General features: G+C 43.8%; 1 protein-coding gene across 2 annotated transcripts in view; it reads left to right on the top strand.

Annotated features, from left to right (window-relative positions):
• The window catches only part of sgce (sarcoglycan, epsilon), a 101,026-nt gene that overhangs the window by 16,775 nt on the left and 60,077 nt on the right, over positions 1-24,174 (top strand). For both annotated transcript variants that reach the window (XM_072509041.1, XM_072509040.1), the window contains one exon: positions 16,041-16,166. In XM_072509041.1, the coding sequence (XP_072365142.1) occupies positions 16,041-16,166 (126 nt within the window). The remainder of the gene's footprint in view (positions 1-16,040; positions 16,167-24,174) is intronic.

Here is a 24,174-nt window from a genome sequence, read left to right as displayed (position 1 = left end):
CCCATGAACTCTTGAGGAGCACAATGCTAGAGGAGTTACTGGACGTAGACCGCCTGGGGAAGGGTAACTGTGGGGATCTGTGCGGACAACTTTTAGAAAGGACACGCTCCCCACTGTACGAGTGAAAATTGGGAGGAAGAGCTAAGGACGGAAATAGGGTGGGGACTCTAGAGCGAAGCACTGTGCAGAGCCAACTCCACCTCATGCGCAAGGCTAAGCTTCATGCGGCTGAAAGTGGTGCCCAGAGCACACCGAACAAGGATGTGAATGCGCAGTTTCTTCCCGGGAGGTGGAGGATAAATGTGAACGGTGATAGGGAGGCCCGGCCAACCATGTCCGCATGCCCCAGACTTGTCAGGTTCTGGACAGCCGCCTTCGAGCCACTTTCCAAAGTAGTGGGGGTGAGGGTGGAGCTGTGCCCAGGGGTTGCAGTCTTCAGGATATCAAACCAACCATAACTATTCATGAGGAAGAGGGCCGACGCCCTTGCCTTTGCTTCTCTAATCACCTGCTGGAGAATCCTGCTCAGCTGGTGATCAGCAGCACCACCCACAGCTGCAAACTGGCTGGCAGACCTATTGGAATTCTCGACCTGGAGAAGATCAAGTTCGCCATCCGAAGGTCAGAGGAGGGCTTCCCCAAAGCCTGAAGGCCAACTTGTTTCAGGACCTGTTTGAAATCAAAGGCCAGTAGAGCGGGATAGGGAGAGGTGGGGGGGGGGGGGGGGGGGGAATGCGCATGGGAACCAATGGGACCACAAGGAGCAGATATGAAAGGGTGGTGGGGGGAAGGGGGGTTAGGGAAAAAGGAGGGCGAGGCCGGAAAGTGGCTGATAGATCGTGCCCATAAACTTTGTCATGTATTTCATTGCCACCTTTTGAGATTCATCTGTTTATCCTAAATACCCCAATGTCATTAATGGATGCTTACATCATGACATGCAAATCCATGTTAAAATATCACAATCAACAACTTTTAGCTGGTTCCATTCCATTCTCAAGAAGAGGGAGTTGTGATTTTTTTTTTTTTTTAATCAATACTCTTTATCTTGGAATTATTTGGAACGTAATGTCTCTGCACTTCAAAGTAATTCTTGTATGTGAAATACTGTGAATACTGGAGTATTGTGTACAATTTTGGTGTCCTTATCTGAGGAAGGATGCTCTTGCTTTGGAGGGAGTGCAACGAAGGTTTACCAGGCTGATTCCTGAGATGGTGGGATTGTCACTTAAGGAGACACTGAGTTGGTTAAGATTATATTCTTTGGAGTTTAGAAGAGGGGGATCTCATAGAAACGTATTAAATTCTACCAGGATTAGACAGGGTAGATTTAGAAAAAATGTTCTGATGGTGGGAGCCTCCAGAATTAGGGCTCATTGGTTGAGGAGAAAGGACTTTTAGGACTGAGGTGAGGAGAAATTTATTCACCCAGAGAGTGGTGAATCTGTGGAATTCACTCCCATAAAAAGTAATTGAGGCCAAAATGTGTAATTTCAAAAAGAAGTTAGATAGGCCGGATGGCCTCCTCCTATTTCTAATTTTTAATGTGTTTCTATGTATGTTGAAAAAAGTGAAAATGTTTTGTACCTGTTGCTCTTTTATCTTTATTAACATTAACCACAAAATGCGAGTACGTTCCGTGTATTGGACAAATGACCACACAACCAGTATATTCAATTATTGTTTATTATTAAACATAGGATTGGTTCTATACTTAATAATCTACACGCTACTACACATTAAATTATACCTAACAGCTTAAATGACCTTTACTTAACTTTCGAGTGACCGGCTCTGTGCAAGTTAGATAAGGCCTTTATCTGGTTCCCCACGTGTGGCGGCTGGAAGTTGTCAGGTGCGTCTGGGCTGCGGCTCGTCCTTCTGGTAGCGATCACGGGTCCTTGAACTTGGCTGGTCGATGTGCTGCAGTTGGTGGGGCAGAGGCCCGTCCCAAAAGAGGCAGAATGTTGGTTGCGCAGTTCCTCTTATCCTCCGATATTTCGCGCTCTTTTGGGCGGTCCCACCTCGGGATCCAATGGATCGATAGGGTTTCGATCACCCTAATCGATCCTGGCCAATTAGGGGCGGGTACCTTGATAGCTGGGCGGATCCTGATTATTATTGTCCAAGGCACGTATGCACTTCCAAATAAGGTGTATAGGAGGCGCCCCCAAGTCTGTTACTACCGTTATGTTTCAATCGGAGTCCCATTGTCCTGGGGAGATCGGTGATTGACCTTTAGCAGGTGCAAGTTTCTGCATAGGTCTGGTTTACTTTGCACAATACACACAAGCTGTGTATCGTCTGGGTCCCAACCTGACCACAATTCCCATTATCCTTTGCGGGCGGCCATTTTAGATGGCCACATACCAATGCAAGCCTTTGTATGATCAGATAAATGTAATTTCTTCACTAATTCCACTGAGAAGAATATGGGCAGCTGATGCTTGGGAACACCACCATCTGGAAATTCCCCCCCAAGCTTCACACCATCCTGACTTGGAAATATATTGCCATTCCTTCACTGTCACTGTTTTCAGCACCCTCTCCATAACAGCACTGTGGGTGTACCTACACCACTTTGCTACAGCAGTTCAAGAAGGCAGCTCAGCTGTCCCCTGTCACGCAATTAGGAATAGGAAACAAATGTTGACCTTGCCAGCGACGCCCTCATCCAATAAATGAGTTTAAAAAAAATCAGGGTCACCCATGTTCAGTACCGGCACATTATCTCCAGCTCTGGCAACACTTTGATTTTAAAATTTTCTTCTTTGTTTTCAAATGAATTGAATGGACTTTTAAAGCCAATTTGAAAGTAATGAATTTAATGTGATTCTGCAGTAGGCTTCACTTTGTGAATGCAAAGGATCTTGTGTTACTGGGAAGTCGAGAAACAATTTAAGAGAGTGAATCCACAGAAAGCATGCAGCCCAGATCAGCGGAAAGATTCATTAGGAACGTGCTCCTCAGTTGGCATTCCCTTTTTCTGATCTTTCAGAAATCATTTGACATGCATACTGTTCCTTGTTGTTGGAAATAAACTGCCGTTGTCCCATTTGCTAAGAAGTTGTGACCTGCTGAGTTTTGATTACTGACCAGTTGCTCTTGGATCGATAGACATGAAGTGTTTTGAGTGCATTGTGTCAAAACATCTTTTAATACCCTCTTGTGCCATAAATTGATCAGTTACAGTTTACCTATCAACCTCATAAATCAATGGATGATGCTGTTTTGACCTTGGTCCATCTGATCCAACAGCACATTGATACATTAAGAAACTATGCTCACATTGTCTTTTGCTTATTTCTCTTCAGCCTTTAATTCCATTCAAGCTTAATAAATGGAAAAACTTGATGTCGATCTCACTCTCCCACTTTGATCAGTGATTTAACAGGGTGTCAGTTTTCGGGATTTACCAGTGGCCATAATAACAAACAATGGATGATCTCCGGGTGATGTACTGTCACCTTTACTTTTGATCCTCTGCATGAATGATTGTCCATCAGAGTATGACGGCATATTGATCCTGAAAATGCTGATAATACAGACTTCTGGGTTGGCGTAAGGAATAATGAAGGAAACTATAGGAACTCCGTGGAGAAGCTCATAAAATGGTGCAATAACAATTTTCTTAAACTGAACAAGAACAAGTCAAAATAATGAGACAGGGAGTTGAAAAAGCCAATTAATGATATTGTTCTTGAGAAGACGATTCATGGTTTGTCATTCAAATAGTTAGTAACTCAACATCTAGATGTCAAAGTAGATGATAATTTGAATTACAGTATATAGATGTGATGGCTATGGAACATAAACAATTATCGTAATTCCCAAAATGAAAATCCCTTTGAGTAGATCCTACAGTCCTGAAGCTGTCCTGTGGTTGAGAGTGCTGTCCTTTTTGGATGTTCCTTCCAGTACTGTTGTCTTAGGAAAACAGACTCTTCCAGGGTACAGAGACTATTCAACCAGACCGGAAGAATGTTTGAAGAGCAAATCTTTCTTGACAAATTCTGCTCTAAGAATTTTGATGTAAGTAGAGTGGCATGAACAATAAGGATTACCGATTGTCTCGTATTATAGTTGGATACATTCAAGGAAAAAGCAGAAATCCCTCCGATACAGAACAAATTGGGCCTGAACTCGTTTGAGCCCTTCTCTATAAAAACTTCAACAGGAGTTTGATGTTTGGATGAGGATATGCACTCAGGGTGGGACTTGCTAATTATGTTAGTGCATTGGAATAGATTTCCTACATATTTTAATTAAATTTAAATTGCTGTGATATGGTAATTAAAACATATATATATTGTGTTATGACATGGCAGGTGATAAGTGGCAGGTTGCCCAAATCCCAAAGCGAAACTTGAATCAGCTGCCTTAATGATTTGCAATTTCTGTACTATGAGGAGTTATCTGATGTAAATAGCAAGCCAATTATGATGATTTTATATATAAAGTTAAACATATAGTGAAATAAAGAAAAAAGAAAATAACATTTTAAACTCAACACCTTCACACAGTTAACAGTACTTTACAAACATTTCCTAAAAGATTTTGACTCAAGTAAACTCTGATGGCAATAGGCCTCAAAAGATTTCCTACTCCATAGCAAATTCCAGGATCATCACCGCAGAATGCATTCTGCTCTCTGAAAGAAAACAGGTGTTAGCAGGTCTGGCTTCAATACGTACTACTTTGTTCGATATCTCACAGTCACACACACACCAACAATCTTCAATGTTTCCTTAAGTCGGTATTTCCCTAGATCTTGCACTGTATTGTTTCTACACTATTGTTTCTATAATCCTTTAGAAGTTCCTTTTTCCCAGAATTGATCAATTCCTTTTTTTTAAAAAACTTCATGGTTACTATATTTTTTAAAGTAAACTTGCACTATTTTAGCTTTCCAGTTGCAATCTTCCAATTGTATATGTTACTTTTGAAATACAACAACCAACTTTAAACCACTTACTTTTATTTGCCTTATGTAAATTCCTATTCACACTCTTCTGACTCTCTGCTTATTACCACTTCAAATGCCTTGCCTTCACATCTGCTTTATTGATGTTTGACCATTGCAGGCTATTGTCTCCAATTCAATTAAACCAGTCACACCAATCCAAGCAGATTTCCTATCTAAGCAGATTTCCTAGTGTATGGCAATGTGACAATTATGTTACAAAAAGAAATATTAAGACTCATTTCCTCACGTTATTATTCATTTAAATATGCGCATTGTGCTCAAAATGAATTTCCGTAAATTAAAGTTAAATTCAATTGAATTGAAATCCTTCCATGGCCTCAGTACACAGCACCACCCTTCTTTCATCGGCATGGCCCCCCTCGGGCCCTGACCCTTGGCAATGCCAGTCTGCATCTGGGCACCCTTGCACTGGCACCCAGGCAGTGCTCCAGTCAGCTTGGCAGTGCCACCTGGGCACTTTGGCAGTGCCCATGTTCTAGGGGGTGGGCCAAGGGGCCACCCAGCACTGACCTTGACCACCCAGGGGCCTGCCATGGCCTAGGAGATCTCCCAGGTGCCGTTCTGCCTGGTCCACATTCTTGTGGACCAGCACTGATCGACTCCCCAGCCTTTCTGGGGAGGCTGGAGAATCGAGGGACCCTGGTGTATCCAGAGTATGTACCGCTCCTTTTGGGCAGAGTTCCTAATCTGATGCCACGCAGGATATGGGTGAATCCCGCGAGTCAGGGAGGCTGTCGGGATGTCTGCGGGTGGGCTCTCCCGGGAGTTTCTGGCCACGGTTTTTGCTCTCGCTCAAGTGCAATGTGGCCAGAGAATTGCGCCCTCAGATGCAAAACCTAGGATGGCATGAAAACAGTCAAGTGAAACCGTGGAGCTTTGGAACTCTGTGTCATCTGCATATATGTGGAATTTGTAGTTGTGAATGATACCATCAAAAGTTACCATATACATCAAGGTGAAGAGGCGGCTCCCAAAGTGGTTCCTTTGGGAGATGCCAGAGGAAACACCAGAGGTAGAAGAATCAAGGGCCAGAATCAAACAGGCCATAGTGAAAAATAATGGGAACAGGACAAGAAATATTAAAGACACAAGCCTCAAGTTTTTGTTGTGCCTTAACATGCGGAGCATCTGCAAAAAAGTGGATGAATTAATTGCGTAAATAGGTATGATAGAGTCGGGATTACGGAGACATGGCTGCAGAGTAGCCAGGGATGGGAACTGAACATCCAGGGTTATTTGGTATTTAGGGAGAACAGACAAACAGGGAAAGGCAGTCGAGTTACATTGCTGGTTAAAGAGGATATTAACGCAGTAGTGAGGAAGGATTCCACAATGTGGAATCTGTGTGGGTAGAACGGAGAAACATCAAGGGGCAAAAAGCGTTAGTGGGAGTTGTATATAGACCCCCAAAGTGCAGTGGTGTCAGGATTGGGATTAAACAGGAAATTAGAGCCGTATGCAATAAGGGAACACCTGTAATTATGGGTGACTTTAATCTGCATATAGATTGGTCAAATCAAATTAGTTACAATACCAGAGAGGAGAAATTCCTGTAGTGTATACCGGATGGTTTTCTGGACCAATACGTTGAGGAGCCAACAAGGGAACAGGCCATGCTAGACTGGGCACTGTGTAATGAGAAAGGAATAATTGACAATCTAGTTGTGCAAGGCCCCTCTGAGAAAGGAATAATTGGCAATCTAGATGTGTGAGGCCCCTTGGGGATGAGCAACCATAATATGATAGAATTTTTCATCATGGTGGAGAGTGAATGTAGTTGATTCTAAGACTAGAGTCTTGAATCTAAATAAAGGAAACTACGATGGTATGAGGTGCGAGTTGGCTATGATCGACTGGGATACGTTACTTAAAATGATGACTGTGGATGGACAATGCCACAAATTCGAAGAGCGCATGAATGAACTGCAATAATAGATCATTCCTGTCTCGTGCAAAAGTAAAACGGGACAGGTGGCCAAACCTTACAGGGAAAATTAGAAATAGTATTAGATCCAAGGAAGATTGGCCAGGAAAAACAGCAGACCTGAGGATTGGGAACAGTTTAGAATTCAGCAAAGGATTAAGAAGGGGAAAATAGAGTAGGAGCGTAAGCTTGCGGGGAACATAAAAAGTGACTGTAAAAGCTTCTATAAGTATGTGATGAAGACAAACATCCCTTGCAGTCAGAAACAGGGAAATTTGTAATGGGGAACAAAGAAATGGCTGACAAACGAAATACATACTTCGGTCTGTCTTCACAAAGGTGGACACAAATAACATATCAGAAATGTTGGGGAACACAGGGTTTAGTGCGAGGGAGGAACTGAAGGAAATCTGTATTAGTAGGAAAATTGATGGGATTGAAGGCCGATAAATAGATGATAATCTACATCCCACAGTATTTAAAGAAGTGGCCCGAGAAATGGAAGCATTGCTTATCATCTTCCAAGATTATGTAGACCCTGGAACAGTACCTTCAGATCAAAGTAGCTAGTTACGGGCAGCACGTAGCACAGTGGGTAGCGCTATTGCTTCACAGCTCCATGGTCCAAGGTTTGAGTCCCGGCTTGGGTTACTGTCTGTGTGGAGTCTGCACGTTCGCCCGCTGTCTCTGTGGGTTTCCTCCGGGTGCTCTCGTTTCCTCCTACAAGTCCCGAAAGACGTGCTATTAGGTCATTTGGACATTCTGAATTCTCCCTGTGTGCCCAAACAGGCCTTGGATTTGGCGACTAGGGGCTTTTCACAGTAACTTCATTGCATTGTTAATGTAAGTCTACTTGTGACAATAAAGATTATTAAATTAATGTAACCCCATTATTTAAAAATGGAGGTAGGGAGAAAAGCAGGGAATGATAGACCAGTCAGCCTGACGTTGGTAGTGACAAAAATGCTAGAGTCCATTATAGAAGATTTAATAGCAGAGCATTTGAGAAATAGTGACAGGATCGGACAGAATCAGCGTGGATTCACAAAAGGGAAATGATGTTTGACAAATCTACTGAAATTCTTTGAGGATGTGACGAGTGGAGTTGATGAGGGGGAGCCAGTGGATGTGGCTAATTTGGACATTCAGAAGGCTTTTGAGAAAGTCCCATATAAGAGGTTAGCATGTAAAATTAAAACGCATGGGATTGGGCGGCGTGTTGTATTGAGATGGATAGAAACAGGGACATTTATAATGGGGAACAAAGAGTAGGAATAAACAGGTCTTTTTCCGATTGGCAGGAAGTGACTAGTGAGGCATTGCAGGGACCGGTGCTAGGACCCCAGCTATTCACAATGTATATGAATGATTTATAATTAGCGAGGGAACTAAATGTAATATCTACAAATTTGCAGATGATACAAAGCTGGGTGAGAAGTGAGGAAGATACCGAGATGCTTCAGTATGATTTTGACAAGTTGAGTGAGTGGGCAAATTCATGGAGGATGTAATATAATGTGGATAAAGGGAGGTTATCCACTTTGGTAGCAAAACAGGAAGGCAGGAAGTCGCTGAAAGTAAGCATGTAGGTGCAGCAAGTGGTAAAGAAGACACATGATATGCTGGCTTTCATAGCAAGTGGATTTGAGTGCAGGGGCAGGGATGTCGTGCTGCAATTATATAGGGCCTTTGTGAGACCACACCTGGAATATTGTGTGCAGTTTTTGCCTCCTTATCTGAGAAAGGATGCTCTTGCTATAGAGGGAGTTCATTGAGGAGGTTTACCAGCCTGATTCTTGGGATGGCGGAACTGATTATATTCACTGCAATCTCGTAGAAACCTATAAAATTCTAACAGGTAGACGCAGAAAGGTTGTTCCCGATGGCAGGGAGTCCAGAACCACAGGAGTCAGTCTAAGGATATGGGTAAACAATTTGGGAATGAGATGAGAAATTTCTTCACCCAGCGAGTGGTGAGCCTGAAAGGAGTTGAATATAGCTCTTGAGACTGAAGGGGTCAAAGGATATGAGGGAAAGCGGGAACAGGTGGCAGTAACTTCATTGCAATGTTAATGTAAGCCTATGTTTGACAAAGATTATAAAATAATAAGTTGGATGACCATTGCCAGACACTTGTGTGTGGGAAGGAATTACAGCAGCTCTGGCACAAATCTTCCAGATATTGCTGAATATTGGAGAGGTACTTGGGGACTGGAGTGCGATCTACCCGAATGGGGACAGAGTTGCACGAGACTGGCCATGTTTCCCGGCGCTCAAACCACAGAGCGAAACACCCCGCTATTTAAGGCTAATCTGGGTAGATTGAAGGCCTGAGTGGGGAACTCCCCAATGAGGCAGCATTTAGCCCCATTGATTGGCGTAACTCCTCAGTGCAGCGAGAGATCAGGACCCATTTTCAAATCCCCCAAACTGCCCTAGCCCCACTCACTACATGAATTGACAAGCTGCAGCCGCCTATACACACTCCCCCCACACACCATCCAAGCCTACAAGATAGCAGCGAGGAGAGCAGCATCGGGGTTTATCGATGCCGAGCTGGAGACCCTCTTGGACGCGGTAGAGAAGAGGTGGGTGACTCTGTACCTCGGCCTGGGAAGAGGGCTGTCTGCCAGTGCCGTTCGCTGTGCCTGGGCGCAGGTGACAGAGGCCATGAGCGGCATTGGCAACTCCGTCCAGACAGGCCAGCAGTGCCCCCGCCGCCGCCCCCCCCCCCCCCCCCCCCCCCCCCGAGCCGAGCACTGATGAGGAGTTCAGCTCGGACACCAGCCCTCTGCCCGGGACCCAGGTCGCATGCAGGGATCATCCAAGTGGACGGTGGACAGTGCTATGGTGGGTCGGAGTCAGACATCATCATACAATGCGGAGCATCAGAATTCATCGCAAAGTGGATTGTCATTATCCTCCATCCCATGGACTAGGCCTGGTGTTACTGCCAACCCAGGGCCCCCACCCTGTGGTGCGATAGCTATGTATCATGGAGGGAGTTGCAGGTGGGGGGTGGCCGGAGGGGTGGTTCCCCAACTACAGGGTTGGGATGTGGTGTCCGTGCCTCTGACCAGTCGGTGAACCTGGGGGTGTTCAGAGCGGGTCTTGTGAGTTGACCCTGGAGCACACGTTGTGTGGCCTCCCATGCCTGCCTGGGCCTCATGTCTTGCCCATCGTCCCCCTCCCCACATTCTCCTCGTCGGATAAGGCCTGCCATTCTTCCGCCTCCTCCAACACATCGCCCCTCTGCTGTGCGATGTTGTGGAGGACGCAGAAGGCCACCACGATGCGGACGGCCCTCTCAACATTATATTGGAGGGCCCCTCCAGAGCGGTCCAGGCACCTGAAGCGCATCTTCAGGAGGCCGAAGCACCACTCAATCACATCCCTGATCGCTGCATGAGCGTTGTAGCGGGTTTCAGCATTGGCGTGTGGCCTCCGGATAGTGTCATCAGCCACGACCCCAGTGGGTAACCCCGGTCACCCAGGAGCCAACCCCTCAGCCGGGAGGCGTCTTGAACATGTCAGAAATCGTCGAATGTGCCAGGATGAAGGGTTCATTGCCTGGGTACCGGGCGCAGACATGTATTATGTGCAGCTGATGGTCACATATCAACTGCACGTTCATTGAGTTTTCACCCAGCTATCGCCCAGTCTACGTTTGGTCTCTCCGATATAGAGAAGACCACATTGGGAGCAGCGAATGCAATAGACCAGATTGAAAGAGGTACAAGTGAAACGCTGCTTAACCTGGAATGAGTGTTTTGGGCCTGGGATGTTAAGCATAGAAGAGGTAAAGGGGCAGGTGTTAGACCTTCTGCGATTGCATGGGTAGGTGGCATGGGTGCTGGGAGAGGTGTTTGGGTATGGTGGAGGAGTGAACTAGATTATCTCGGAGGGATCGGTCTCTGCGGAATGCTGACAGAGGGAGCGAAGGGAGATGTGTTTGGTGGTATAACGCTGGAGTTGGTGAAAATGGCGGAGGATTATGCTTTGCATACAGAGGCTGGTGGGATGAAATGTGAGAACGAGGGGGACTCTATCCTTGTTCTGGGAGGGAGTGGAGGGGGCGAGGGTAATGGTGCGGGAGATGGACCGCACACTGTTGAGGGCCCTGTCAACAACTGTAAGTGGGAAATCACGGTTGAGGAAGAAGGAACACGTTTTCGAAGCACCATTTTGGAAAGTGGCATCATCGGAACAGATGCGACGGAGGCGAAGGAGCTGAGAGAAAGGGATGGAGTCCTTACAGGGTGTAGGGTGTGAAGAGCTGTAGTCCAGATAGTTCTGGGAGTCAGTGGGCTTGTAATGGATAGTAGTAGATAGTCTATTGCTGGAAATGGAGACAGCAAGGTCAAAGAAGAGAAGGTAGGTGTCTGAGATGGACCAGGTGAAAGTGATGGAGGGGTGGAAACTGGAAGCGAAGTTGATGAATTTTTCCAGGTCCGGGCGAGAGCATGACACGGCACCAAAAGAGTCATCAATGTACCGATAAAGGATTTGTGGGAAGGGACCCGGGGAGGCCTGAAACAAGGAATGTTCCCCATACCCCATAAAAAGGCAAGCGAAGCTAGGACCCATGCGGGTACCCATTGCTACACCTTTGATTTGGAGAAAGTGGGATGAGTTAAAGGAGAAGTTGTTGAGAGATAGAACGAGTTCAGCCAGACGGAGGAAAGTGGTGGTGGATGTGAATTGTCCAGGCGTCCTTTCGAGAAATAAGCGAAGAGCTCTCAGGTCATCCTGGCGTGGGATGGAGGTGTAGAGAAATTGCACAACCATGGTGAATAGGAGGCGGTTAGGGCCTGCAAACTGGGAGCTGTCAATATGACGCAGGGCATCAGAGGAATCCCGGATGTAGGTGGGAAGGGCTTTGTTGAGCACCTTCGGCCTGTGTTCAGGACCCTGACCATCCCGTTACTTGCCATTTTAACACACAACCCCGTTCCCATGCCCACATGTCTCCATGGCCTGCTGCAATGTTCCAGTTCAACGCAAACTGGAGGAACAGCATCTCATCTTCCGGTTAGACACGCTACAGCCTTCCGGTCTCAACATCGAATTCAACAACTTCAGATGATTAGCTCTACCCCACCTCGACCCATTTGTTTTCATTCCATTTCATTTTAACTGTCTTTTACCTTTTATTTCTTTCTTGTCTTTCTTTATATATATATATATATTCTCCCCCCCCCCTTATCTTATCCTCCTCTCCTTATTTTTTCTTCCCTTTGCTTACCCCTCCCCCCCCCCCCCCCTCCATCTGTCACAACTTACCCTCTGATTTTAGTTTCTCTGCTGTTTGGTCTTTCTCACCTTTTGTTCTCTCTGGGGATTGTCATTAGCAATCCTTTCCCTTGGTTCTTGTGGCTATTAGCACTCATTTCCCTTGGTTTCTGTGGCTGTGACTCATCTTTCATTCCCTCACCCCACAGTATAAATATCTCCCACTTTCTATGTCTTCTAGCTTTGACAAATAGTCATCTGGACTCGCAACATTAACTCTTTTCTCTCCCTACAGATGCTGCCAGACCCGCTGAGATTTTTCAGCATTTTCTCTTTTGGTTTCAGATTCCAGCATCCTCAGTAATTTACTTTTATCCGCCATGTTTCCAGTTGCCGAGCTGACCCTTCTCGCTCGACTGCAAACCTTCATTCGCTCCCTTCTTCACGGCAGATTTCTTTTCGTTTTTCGACATCCCCCTCCTTCCTCATGTTTTCCTGCATTTATTTCTCAAAAAATTGCCCCTGGGACCGGGCATTAAATTCCAAAAATCAAGCCTCGAGCATGAGCCACCCAACGTGCAACTTCCTCCTACATACCGCCCCCAGAAGTCCCTTGCCATTCTAACTTGACTTATTTTCTTTGTGGGGTTTGATTGGTGCAACTACACCAAGATTTATGTGTACACTTCCACTTGCCATGGTACAAAATAGAGATTGCAATTGTTAAAAGGATACGAAGAGAGCAACCAGAATGAAGGAATTGGCTTGTGAGGAGTAAATTGGACATTTTCTCACTGGGAAAGAGATGATCTGATTGCTACTTTTTTGAATATTAAAAGGGGACTGGATAGTGTAGGCCATGAGCTTTTTCACTTTGTTTAGGATACTAGAAACCGTTGACATAGGGAAGCATGTGAAAGAGGGTACATTCAAAACCATGGAAACTTATCACAATTAATAATAAATTTGTGGATCAGACTGCCTGGAAAATGATCAAGATTATTTTATTCAAATGCAAATTAGATTTCTTTGGAATATAACATTTTTGGATACAGTATATGAGTAATTTGAGACAAGACATGTGAGAGTGGGATGCTTGGGAAGAAGAGGTGACCCAATGCGTCCCAAAGTTCTCCTTCATTGACAATTTTCTCACCTTATAGATAGATAGAATTTACAGTGCAGAAGGAGGCCATTCGGCCCATCGAGTCTGCACCGGCTCTTGGAAAGAGCACCCTACCCAAGGTCCACACCTCCACCCTGTCCCCATAACCCAGTAACCTCACCCAACACTAAGGGTAATTTTGGACACTAAGGGCAATTTAGCGTGGCCAATTCACCTAACCTGCACATCTTTGGACTGTGGGAAGAAACCGGAGCATCCGGAGGAAACCCACGCACACACGGGGAGAATGTGCAGACTCCACACAGACAGTGACCCAAGCCGGGAATCGAACCTGGGACCCTGGAGCTGTGAAGCAATTGTGCTATCCACAATGCTACCATGCTGTAGATTAATTAATAGAGAATGTTAATCAGTAACTCCACTATCATATTATCGTGCAACTTCCAGAAAGGGAAAAGGTGAACTAGTTTGGACCTTGGGTCTTTTTTCGTCTAGCTGTTCCGATGTTCATGTATCTATCAGCTGTAATTAACTGTTGTAACATTTAGCTGCAGTTGTGTGCTTAGAAGCATTTAAGACTTCATTAATCTCCAAAGCTTTCTCTTATGTAATATTTCAGTTTATATTTGCTACAGATAAACATGGAAAAGCTAGAGAGGTTTCAACAAATGTAAAATTACTTTTGAATTTTTATGCACATCAAGGTGAGGAACTTTATACTGGGAATGGACATGCATATTAAGTGTCAGCCTCCGCTATTTCCAAGTCAGGCATCACGTGTGAGAGACAGAGTAAAACTCCATTTGCTCTGTTGTAATGCTGTTCGAACTTTAAAGGAGCATTCCTTTACTAGTGACATTTTCTATTTCCAAAGCAGGAACCTTTGATTGTGATTGCCAAAATAGAGGCAGTTTTGTGCTCTTGTCCAACATGGACTGGGTTGATACTGCCCAAGAACAATTTACATGGGACCCTCAGCATGAAACGCCAGAAGAGGCTTTTAACATATAATCCAGAATATGATTCACACCCAGCTCCTAGAGTTTAACCATCTGTACAAATGCATTTTGTTAATTATAATATTTTGCAGTTGCAACAGTTTTTGAGCATCAGATTTATCTGAGTATTAACCAACAATTAATCAACAAAGTAGTGTCCTATGTGTTGTGTTTTTAATTTTTAAAATTCTGACCTAACACTCGACAATTGTTCCATGTTACCCTTTAAATTTGATTAGATTTTGTTCAATATTCTGTGATTTTAAAATATATTTCAGTCCTTGTCGTTATACAATGTTATAATAAAAAACAGTTGCATTTGCAATTTGTTTCCTGACATGGGTCAAGTGGCCTCTTTTAATAAAAGCTTATCTACTCTACCAAATATTAAGATATTCATACATTTGTAGTCCTGGAGAATAAAAGTTGTAAATGCAAACAAACAGAGGTGGTAGAAGTTTTGTTTCAAAGAGCATCCTGACAGAATGAACGTGCCATTATTCTGCCGGAAAAGATCGATTTTTAAAATGCAGTCTCAGAATCAGTAAATGATGCACAACACTTGTGCAATTTAAACTTTCAAGTTAAAACTCATGGGATTTATGTACGCAAAACTCTTTTAAACCGAAAGTGCCACTCATTCACCTCTATTTCTAGGCAAAGATTAAAGATTTTGTCTCTGAGCAATATTCCAAAAAGTGCCTGTTGCTTTCTAAAATAGCACAGTCCTGTAATGTAAATTTTTAAAACCTTGAATGGTTAAATTAAATTGACTGTCACAGTGGGAAGGGTAGTTTGCAGGAATTGATTTATGTCCTTACTTCATACTGCTGTATTGGGCTGAAATTTGAGAATCAGGGTGCCAATCTGCCAATGGCAAACACCAATGGCTTGATAAAATGGCCCTTAATAGAGCCGGTGCATATTCAAATTGATAGTCTGTCATGGGTCATACAACTTGACCAATTCCGTTCCTGCTATTGATAACTTTCCCCAACAGTGGGACTTGGTCAGGCAGTTGATTCAATATTGCTCCCCACAATTTTACTGGCACCCTTCTGAACCTTGGGTTGTAAGGAAACATCCAACCTCAGGAACCTCCTTTGGCTCCCTAGTGCTGTGTCAAACTCTAATAGTCTTAGATGTGTCCGGACAGGTCATAGTATGGCTTGTGCTAAATTTTTAACATATTTTAGATGGGTCTTAAATGCTGAATAAATTTAATTCATTTAGAACTCGATGGCTATCAATCCCATCTTTCTAGGCAAACCGGTTCAAGTCCCGGAGATGAAAAAAAAATGTCTATACAAATGTCATCGTGACACTGCAGAAAAAAATTGCTCTTGTAGTTTTGTAAAAACGAATTCCTAAGAATAGACAAATGACCCATAAAAACTACAAAAGATTTGCTCCACTTAAAGCTGCATCAACAAAAATATTGATGTAAACTAGTGTCCTTAAGACATTTATTGATGGAATAATATTTAATACTATTTTGATTTACTTCTTTATTATAAATAAATCAAGTTTAAAATTGATATCTGTAATTAAAATACTGTTTTAATCCGTCACTTTTATTTCAGTTAAGTTCCTTTGATGATCAAATACTCAACACAGGATACAGGCAAATATGTGGAAACTCTATCTTCATTATGTAATGCAGCTTGTTATTTAATCAGCACAATCTGTTCCAAATGAATGTAAAACCTTGTACGTTTATATAACTTGGATTTTAGCTTTTAATTTATTATCTGCCCCCCATTTTCTCTTTAGTGATTTCCATTTTTTCACGAGTCCATTCGGATCGGAATATTTATCCATTTTCTGGAGTCCTTTTTGTCCATGTTTTGGAGAGAGAGTACTTTAAAGGGGAATTTCCTCCCCCCTCAATGAAACTTGGTAAGTGTCACTCTGCTAATCCAGCTCACTTATTCTGTGCTCACAGTAGACTTATTTAAACCTTCTTTAACGTGGGTGTTGTTTGCTTGACATATTGTTGATGCAGAGTACACATTTCTGCCAGTATTGCAAGTTAGTTTTGCACGGGGAGGTGGTGGCATAGTGGTATCTTCACTGGACTAGTAAAGAGTAAGAAGAGTAATACTCTGGGGTCTCGGGTTCAAATCCTGCCAGTGCAGATGGTGACATTTGAATTCAATAAAAATCTGGGATTAAAAAAGTCTAATGATGACCATGAAACCATCTGGTTCATGCCCTAAAGGGAAAGAAATCTGCCGTCCTTACCTGGCCTGGCTTATATGTGACTCCAGACCCAGAACAACGTGGTTGACTCTTAATTGCAAGGTCCCTGGCTTGGGTCACTGTCTGTGCGGAGTTTACACGTTCTCTCCCTGTCAGTGTGCGTTTCCTCCGGATGCTCCGGTTTCCTCCCACAGTCCAAAGATGTGCAGGTTAGGTGGATCGGCCATGCTAAATTACCCTTATTGTCCAGAAAAGGTTAGGTGGGGTTACTGGTTTGCGAGGATGGGGTGGAGGTGTGGGCTTAGGCAGAATGCTCTTTCCAAGGGCTGTTGCAGACTTGATGGACCGAATGGCTTCCTTCTGCACTGTAGATTCTATGATGAAAGAATAAAAAAACAGTTCTTTGCAGGAGAATATTTCCAGGAGATTGCAAAATTAGTTTTAGTTGCACAAATAGAGTATTAAGCTTTTGCAGATGCTAACCATGGGGCAGGAAGTTACATTTTTTGGTGATGGTTAAACTTTGTTCGTATTGGGGGCGACACGGTGGCGCAGTGGTTACCTATGGCTGCCTATGGCGCTGAGGACCCATGTTAGATCCCAGCCCCGGGTCACTTCGTGTGGAGTTTGCACAGTCTCCCTGTGTCTGCGTGGGTTTCACCCCCACGACCCAAAGATATGCAGGTTAGGTGGATTGGCCAAGCTAAATTGCTCCTTAATTGGGAAAAAAAAATTGGGTACTCTAAATTTAAAAAAAAAACATTTTTTTGTATTGTTTGTTGGTAAGCAATTTACTTTTAATCTTATCTTTTTTTCGTTCGTTTTCTATAATCTCTCGACAGCTTCACAGTTCAATTAAATAGACCAGTTTGACGGCAATTAAAATCATGCACTTAATTGTATTGCAAAAGCCCATTAAAAGTGTTCTAAATAATGTGTAGGATGCTCCTAAAGTGAAACAATATTCTATAAGTGTACTATTAAAGAACACATGAGTACAAGAAATAGATGTAGGAGTAGGTTACAAGGCCCCTCAAGCCTACCCCACCATTCAGTATGATCATGGCTGATCTATGTGAGCCTCATCTCCTTTTTTGTGCCATTTCCCCATAATAATAATCTTTATTGTCACAAGTAGGCTTACATTAACACTGTAGTGAAGTTACTGTGAAAAGCCCCTAGTCGCTACATTCTGGCGCTTGTTCGGGTACACCGAGGGAGAATTCAGAATGCCCAAATTGCCTAGCAGCACGTCTTTTGGGACTTGTGGGAGGAAACTAGAGCACGCGGAGGAAGCCATAGCCCCCTGTTCCACGATCTATCAAATATTTATCCACCTCCACTTTAAATACTTCTAACGATCCAGCCTCCACCACCCTCCGGGACAGATAATTGCAGAGATTCACCACCCTCTGCAAGAAGAAATTTCTACGCATCTCAGTTTTAAATGACCCGCCCTTTATCTTGTAGCCATGTCCCCTGGTTCGAGACTCACCCACCAGTGAAAACATCTCACCAACTACCCTGTCAAGCCCCTCAGGATCTTATATTTTTAAATAAGGCCATCCCTTACTCTTCTAAACTCTTAAGGAACACAGACCCAGACTATTTAGCTCATGTATTTGCTTTGTTTGGCCCTTTGTTCCACACTGTAACCAATCACTGTTTGTCGATGTACCATTTGTCAATGTACTCTGTCGATTATTTTTTTTTTTGTTTACTATGTACGTATGGTGTACGTTCCCTGGCCGCAGAAAAATACTTTTCACTATACTTCGGTACATGTGACAATAAATCAAATCAAGAAGTCTCTTTATAGGTCAACCCTGTCATCTCAGGAATTAACCTGGTGAATCTCCTTTGGACTACCTCCAATGTTGTTATGTTTTTTTTAGGTAAGGGGACCAAAACTGTACGCAGTATTCCAGGTGAGGCCACACCAACTCCCTGTACAGTTGCAACAAAACCTCCCTATTTTTAAATTCCAATCCATTTGTAATAAAGGCCAAAATGGCATTTGCCTTCTTAACTACTTGTTGCACCTGCCCACTAGCTTTTTATGGTTCAAGCACTAGATTACCTAGATCCCTCTGAACTTCACTCACGTGCAGTCTCTCTCTCTCCTGTCATTCGCCAAAATAAATATTTTTAATTGTAGAACATTTCATTGTTTACAGTGGGGCTTTGTGGTTATGGTACCCAACAACATGGGATATTTGATCAGCACAATCTGCCCTGGATGAGTGTAAAATCCAGTAAGATTATATACCCTGAATCTTAGCTATTGTTTTTAATTTATTGTGCCCACCCACTTCCAATGTTCCCAATTTCTCTCCAGTTTTTCAAGAGACCATTCGGATCAGAATGTTCATCCTTCACAATTTTTTTTCTCCTTAAACAGGAATTGTAAAAATAGGCTACATAAATTCAGGAAAATGTGCAGGCCAAAGATATAAAGGGATAAAAATATATTTTAAAATGGAGTGTAAACTATTTTGAAATTACATAACCACATGTATTCAACATGGAGCTAGATAGATTTTTGATAGACAGCTGAGTCAAGGGTCAGGGGGACAGACATGAAAGTGGAGTTGAGATAACAATCAGATCAGCCATGATTTATCAAACGGAGGAGCAAACTCAAAGGACCAAATGACCTATTCTTGATCCGAAGACCTATGTTCCCATGATGAATTTAAGATCCAATTTTTTCCCCCCCCTGCCCTCAACCAGTACCCTTCCGCAGTAACTAGGTCTCCAAAATGTTAAATGAACAACCCCCATCTCTGGTGGAACCCCTCATTCGCCCCTCTCAAAACAGATTTCACCTTTAGGACAGACACTGACATGGCTCCTCATCCATCGGTTCTGGAGGAGGCTCCCTTCGGGGAGGAACATGCAGCAGCCACTGGCGTCGATCCGGACGCCACCCCACCCAAGGTACGGCAGGGGTGCAGGGAGACACTTTTGGACGGAAGGGGTTGCACCCCAACGCGGGCACCTCCATTCCCTGTAGTTCCTGCACTCCCCGTTCTGCGCTCTCTCAGGACAATACTATCTGAATAGCATGTTGAAAAGTCAATGTTGGCTCGGCTAACAACTTTCTCTGGGTGGCCGCGTTGTTAATACCACAAACCAAACAGTCGCGTAACATTTCTGACAAAGTCTTACCATAGTCACAGTACTCCGCAATCCTACATAGCCTGAATAGAAACTCTGCAAGGGATTCTCCTGGGGTCCTCTCAGCAGTATTAAACCGGTAACACTGGACTATCATGGATGGGGTTGGGTTAAAATGTTGCCCCTCTATGTTCACAAGTTCATCAAACGTCTTGGTGTCCAGCACAGCTGGGTACGTAAGGCTCCTAATCCCCCCAAACGTATGCAGGCCACAGGCGGTGAGCAAAATGGGCACCTGGCACTCATTTTCAGTGATGTTGTTTGCCCAGAAATAGCAACACAGCCATTGTGCGTACTGGTTCCAGCTTTCCAGCGCAGCATCAAAGACATCCAAACGTCCATAAAGAGGCATGGTGTAATAGAAAAAAAACTTCGAACCTGCATCCAACAAAATTCCAGGGAGGTGGCTTCAGCAGCATAGACAGCTACCCTCGTCGCCAGTTTTGTGAGTGCCACAAAGAATCCAGCACAAGTTTGTAGAATACAAAGAAATAACTTTATTTAAGCAGCAGCCCCTTGCTGCTCACTCCTCTCTAGCTGGTTTCATACTGGCCACCTCTTCATGCAGGGACTCTGCTAATGATTTCTCCGCCCCCCTCATTGGGGAAGCTAATACTCCCTAAGGATTGTGGGATTGCTATTAGTCCCCAGCCAGTGGTAAGCAGGCAGGTTATAACAGTGTTCAAAATATTTTCCATTTTTGCTATAATTTATAATTGTATGAATGTTGATATTTTGTATTTTGGATTAAGTTGCATCTATCGAAATGTTTTTTTTTAACATGAATGTCCATGCTGCTATTGGAACTGCTGGCTGCTGTTCCACCTTTCAAAATCATCAGCATTTAAAATGCTCCTTTTTTTAAAGATTCTGGCCATTGGGTGATGAACTGTGACCATGTCAATTTTGAGCTCATCGAGGAGCAAAACAATGCGAATTATTTTTACTTATTTCAAATTACCATTCTTTAAGTTGGCTTGTAGAGCTGGGCTAGCACGGTAGCATAGTGGTTAGCACGGTAGCATAGTGGTTAACTATGGTTTGATTCCCGGCTTGGGTCACTCTCTGTGCGGAGTCTGCACGGACGGAGTCTGCACGTTCTCCCCGTGTCTGTGTGGGTTTTCTCCGGGTGCTCCAATTTCCTCCCACAATCCCGAAAGACGTGCTTGTTAGGTGAATTGGGCATTTTGAATTCTCCCTCTGTGTACCCAAACAGGTGCCGGAGTGTGGCGACTAGGGGATTTTCACAGTAACTTCATTGCAGTGTTGATATAAGCCTACTTGTGACAATAAAGATTATTATTATTATTAGAAGTATGTTGAAGTATGGCCAGTTCTGGATTTGCTCCTTACTGAGGCAAGAAATGAACAAAGATCTTGGAGGTAAGATTAGAGACCAGATTTGCGCATGACCATCCCTGGTGCTATCAAGCAGATGATACAGATACCATTTGCAGAAAGGAAGCATGTTAAATAATTCAGATCCTTTATATTGAAAAATTAACTGAAAATTCTGTTCTTCGAATTATATTCAGTTTAAACCAACTGGCTTGCTTATTAGAACCATAGAATTCCTGTAGTGCAGAAAGAAGGCATTTGGCCCATCAAGTCTGCACTGACACTCTGAAAGAGCACCCAACCTAGGCCCACTCCCCCGCTCTATCCCCATAACTCCATAACCCCACCTAATCTGCACACCTTTAGACACTAAGGGGCAATTTAGCATGGCCAATCCACCTAACCTGCACATCTTTGGACTGTGGAAGGAAACCGGTGCACGCGGAGGAAACCCATGCAGAAATGGGGAGAACGTGCAGACTCCACACAGACATTAACCCAAGGCCAGCATTGAACTCTGGTCCCTGGCACTGTGAGGCAGCCATGCTAGCCACTGTGCCACTTCACCGCCCAATGTAGCGCTAAAACATACAGACCAGGAACATTCCAACTTTATCCAAAATATTTGTGGATGTCAGCTTGGTCTCGTTGGGCAAGGGAAGTGAAGAAATCACCAACAGTGCCTGCTAGAAGATGCACGTATGTGGGCTTTGAACAAGGACAGAATGAATTTTGCAGTAATGTCTCCACTGTTGAATAGCCTGCCAAAACACTGTCACAGGTTGAACATGACAAATAGTCATTTAGGTGAGCATGGATCGATATTTTCAAAGAAAGGGAGGAAGGAAAGATTGAAAATGAAAGTAAACAATATTTTTTTGAGTGGTTATTCTCTCTTCAATTTAACAAAAGGCATTTTTAAATTGCTAATTTCTGCCCACCGCTCTGAAGCGTTGACTCCCTGTTTGAAGGCAATCCCATGAGTGCCAGTCACCAAGCAGTACCTCATTAAAGTATCCATTCCTGTCTGAACCCTGTCAGTTAATGTTGCAACATTTTACTTGACCGTGGGCATCACACCCAACCACGAGCTTGTTTTACCCAATATACACAGCACATTTCAGAAGACGTTACTGGTAAACAAGTAGCGCGGACGCTGAAAAAGCTTTCCGTCATTCCTTCTGGACTTAAGGCTACATGTAGTTTCCTTCTACCACCTCGACTGTGATCAGTTAACTTGGGGCAGACTAAGTCTAATGCTCTCCTGGTCTGTGTAACTGAGGTATGCACACAACCATCAGGAGAGCTCATTTACAGTGTGATTGTCTAATTGACTTACTATAAATATTCATTACACCAGTAATTATATTTGAACTTAAATGCAATTCTCACAAGGGCGGCATGGTGGCGCAGTGGTTAGCATTGCTGCCTCATGGCGCTGAGGACCAGGGTTCGATCCTGGCTGTGGGTCACTGTTCATGTGGAGTTTGCACATTCTCCCCGTGTCTGTGTGGGTCTCACCCCCACAACCCAAAGATGTGCAGCGTAGGTGGATTGGCCCCAGTAAATTGCCTCTTAATTTGGTGTGGGGGGGCGGCTTGGTGTCAGTGTTGCGATATTGATCAAGGAGTCAATTACTGCAGTGAGGAAGATGATATTTTAGCAGGCTCCCCAATTGAGGCCATATGTGTGGAACTTAAAAACAAAAAGGGACAATCGCATTGCTGGGGAGTATACAATCGGCCCCCAAACAGTCTGAGGGAGATAGAAAAGCAGTAGACAAATCACAGAGCAGTGTTAAAATAATAGGGTAATGATAGGGGATTCAATTTCCCCAATATTAATTGGGATAGGCAAAGTGTGAAAGTCTTTGAGAGGGGGGGGGGGGGGTTTAAAGTTTACCCAGGAGAGCTTTTTGAGCCATCATGTAGAAAATCCAACATGAGAGGGGGCGGTACTTGACCTAATTTTAGGGAATGAAGCCGGGCAGGTGGTAGAAGTGTTGGTGGAGTAGCATTTTAGTAATAATGACCATAACTTGGTAAGATTTAAGATAGGTATGGAAAAGAATATAAGGATTCTGAAATGGGGGAAAGCCGATCTTAATAGAATAACAGGATCTGTCTAAGGCGGACTGGGAGGAGCTACCATTAGGAAAGTCCACACCACAGCAGTGGGACTCTTTCAAAAAGGAAACAGGGAGAGTATCAAGCTAACATGTTCCTGTAAAGCTAAAGGGTGGGCTCAAAAAGTCTAGAGAGCCACGGATGTCAAGGAAAATACAGGATTGGATAAGGAAGGGAGGCTTATGGCAGATACAGGGGGCTCAAAACAATGCATACCCAGGAGGAGTGTTGAAAGTTCTTAAAAAAGAAATTAGGAGTGCAAAGAGGGGGCATAAAAAAACAGTGGTGGGGAAAATAAAGCAAAATTCCAAGGTGTTTTATAAATGTATTAAGGGCAAGAAGGAGAGTTGGGCCCATCAGGGATCAAAGTGACAACCTGTTTGTAGAGCAAAAGATGTAGGTGAGGTATTAAATGTATATTTTGCATCTGTGTTTACTATGGAGAAGGATGATGTAGGTATAGAAAGCAGGGAGAGGAACTGTGATATGATTGGACTGTGATATGATTGGACAGAGTAGCATTGAGAGGGAGGAGGTGTTCGCGGTTTTAGTGGGCTTAAAAGTGGATAAATCCCATGTCCAGACGAGATTTATCCTCAGTTCCTGGGGCTCTGATAATTTTCAAATCCTCTCCGACCACAAGACAGGTGCCAGAGGACAACAAATTTACCATTATTCAAGAAGGGAAGAACCGGGTAATTACAGGCCTGTAAGTCTAGCATTAGTGGTAGGGACATTATTGGAAAAGGTTCTGAGGGAAAGAATTAATTCCCACTTGGAGAGGCAAGGATTAATCAAAGATAGTCAGCATGGCTTTGTCAGCTGGACATCTTGTCTAACAAATTTGATTGACTTTCTCGAGGAGGTGACTGGGTATGCAGATGAGGGCATGTAGCCTACTTGGACTTCAGTAAGGCTTTTGACAAAGTCCCACGTGGGAGACTGGTCAAGAAGATAAGAGTCCATGGGACCCAGGGCATTTTGACAAGTTGGATCCAAAATTGGCATAGTGGAAAGAGGCAGAGGGTAATGGTTAGAGGTTGTTTTTGTGACTGGAAGCC

Source organism: Scyliorhinus torazame, chromosome 6 (genome assembly GCF_047496885.1).
Source record: "Scyliorhinus torazame isolate Kashiwa2021f chromosome 6, sScyTor2.1, whole genome shotgun sequence".
Classification (NCBI taxonomy): Eukaryota; Metazoa; Chordata; class Chondrichthyes; order Carcharhiniformes; family Scyliorhinidae; genus Scyliorhinus; species Scyliorhinus torazame.
This window is presented reverse-complemented; position numbering and strand designations above follow the sequence as displayed.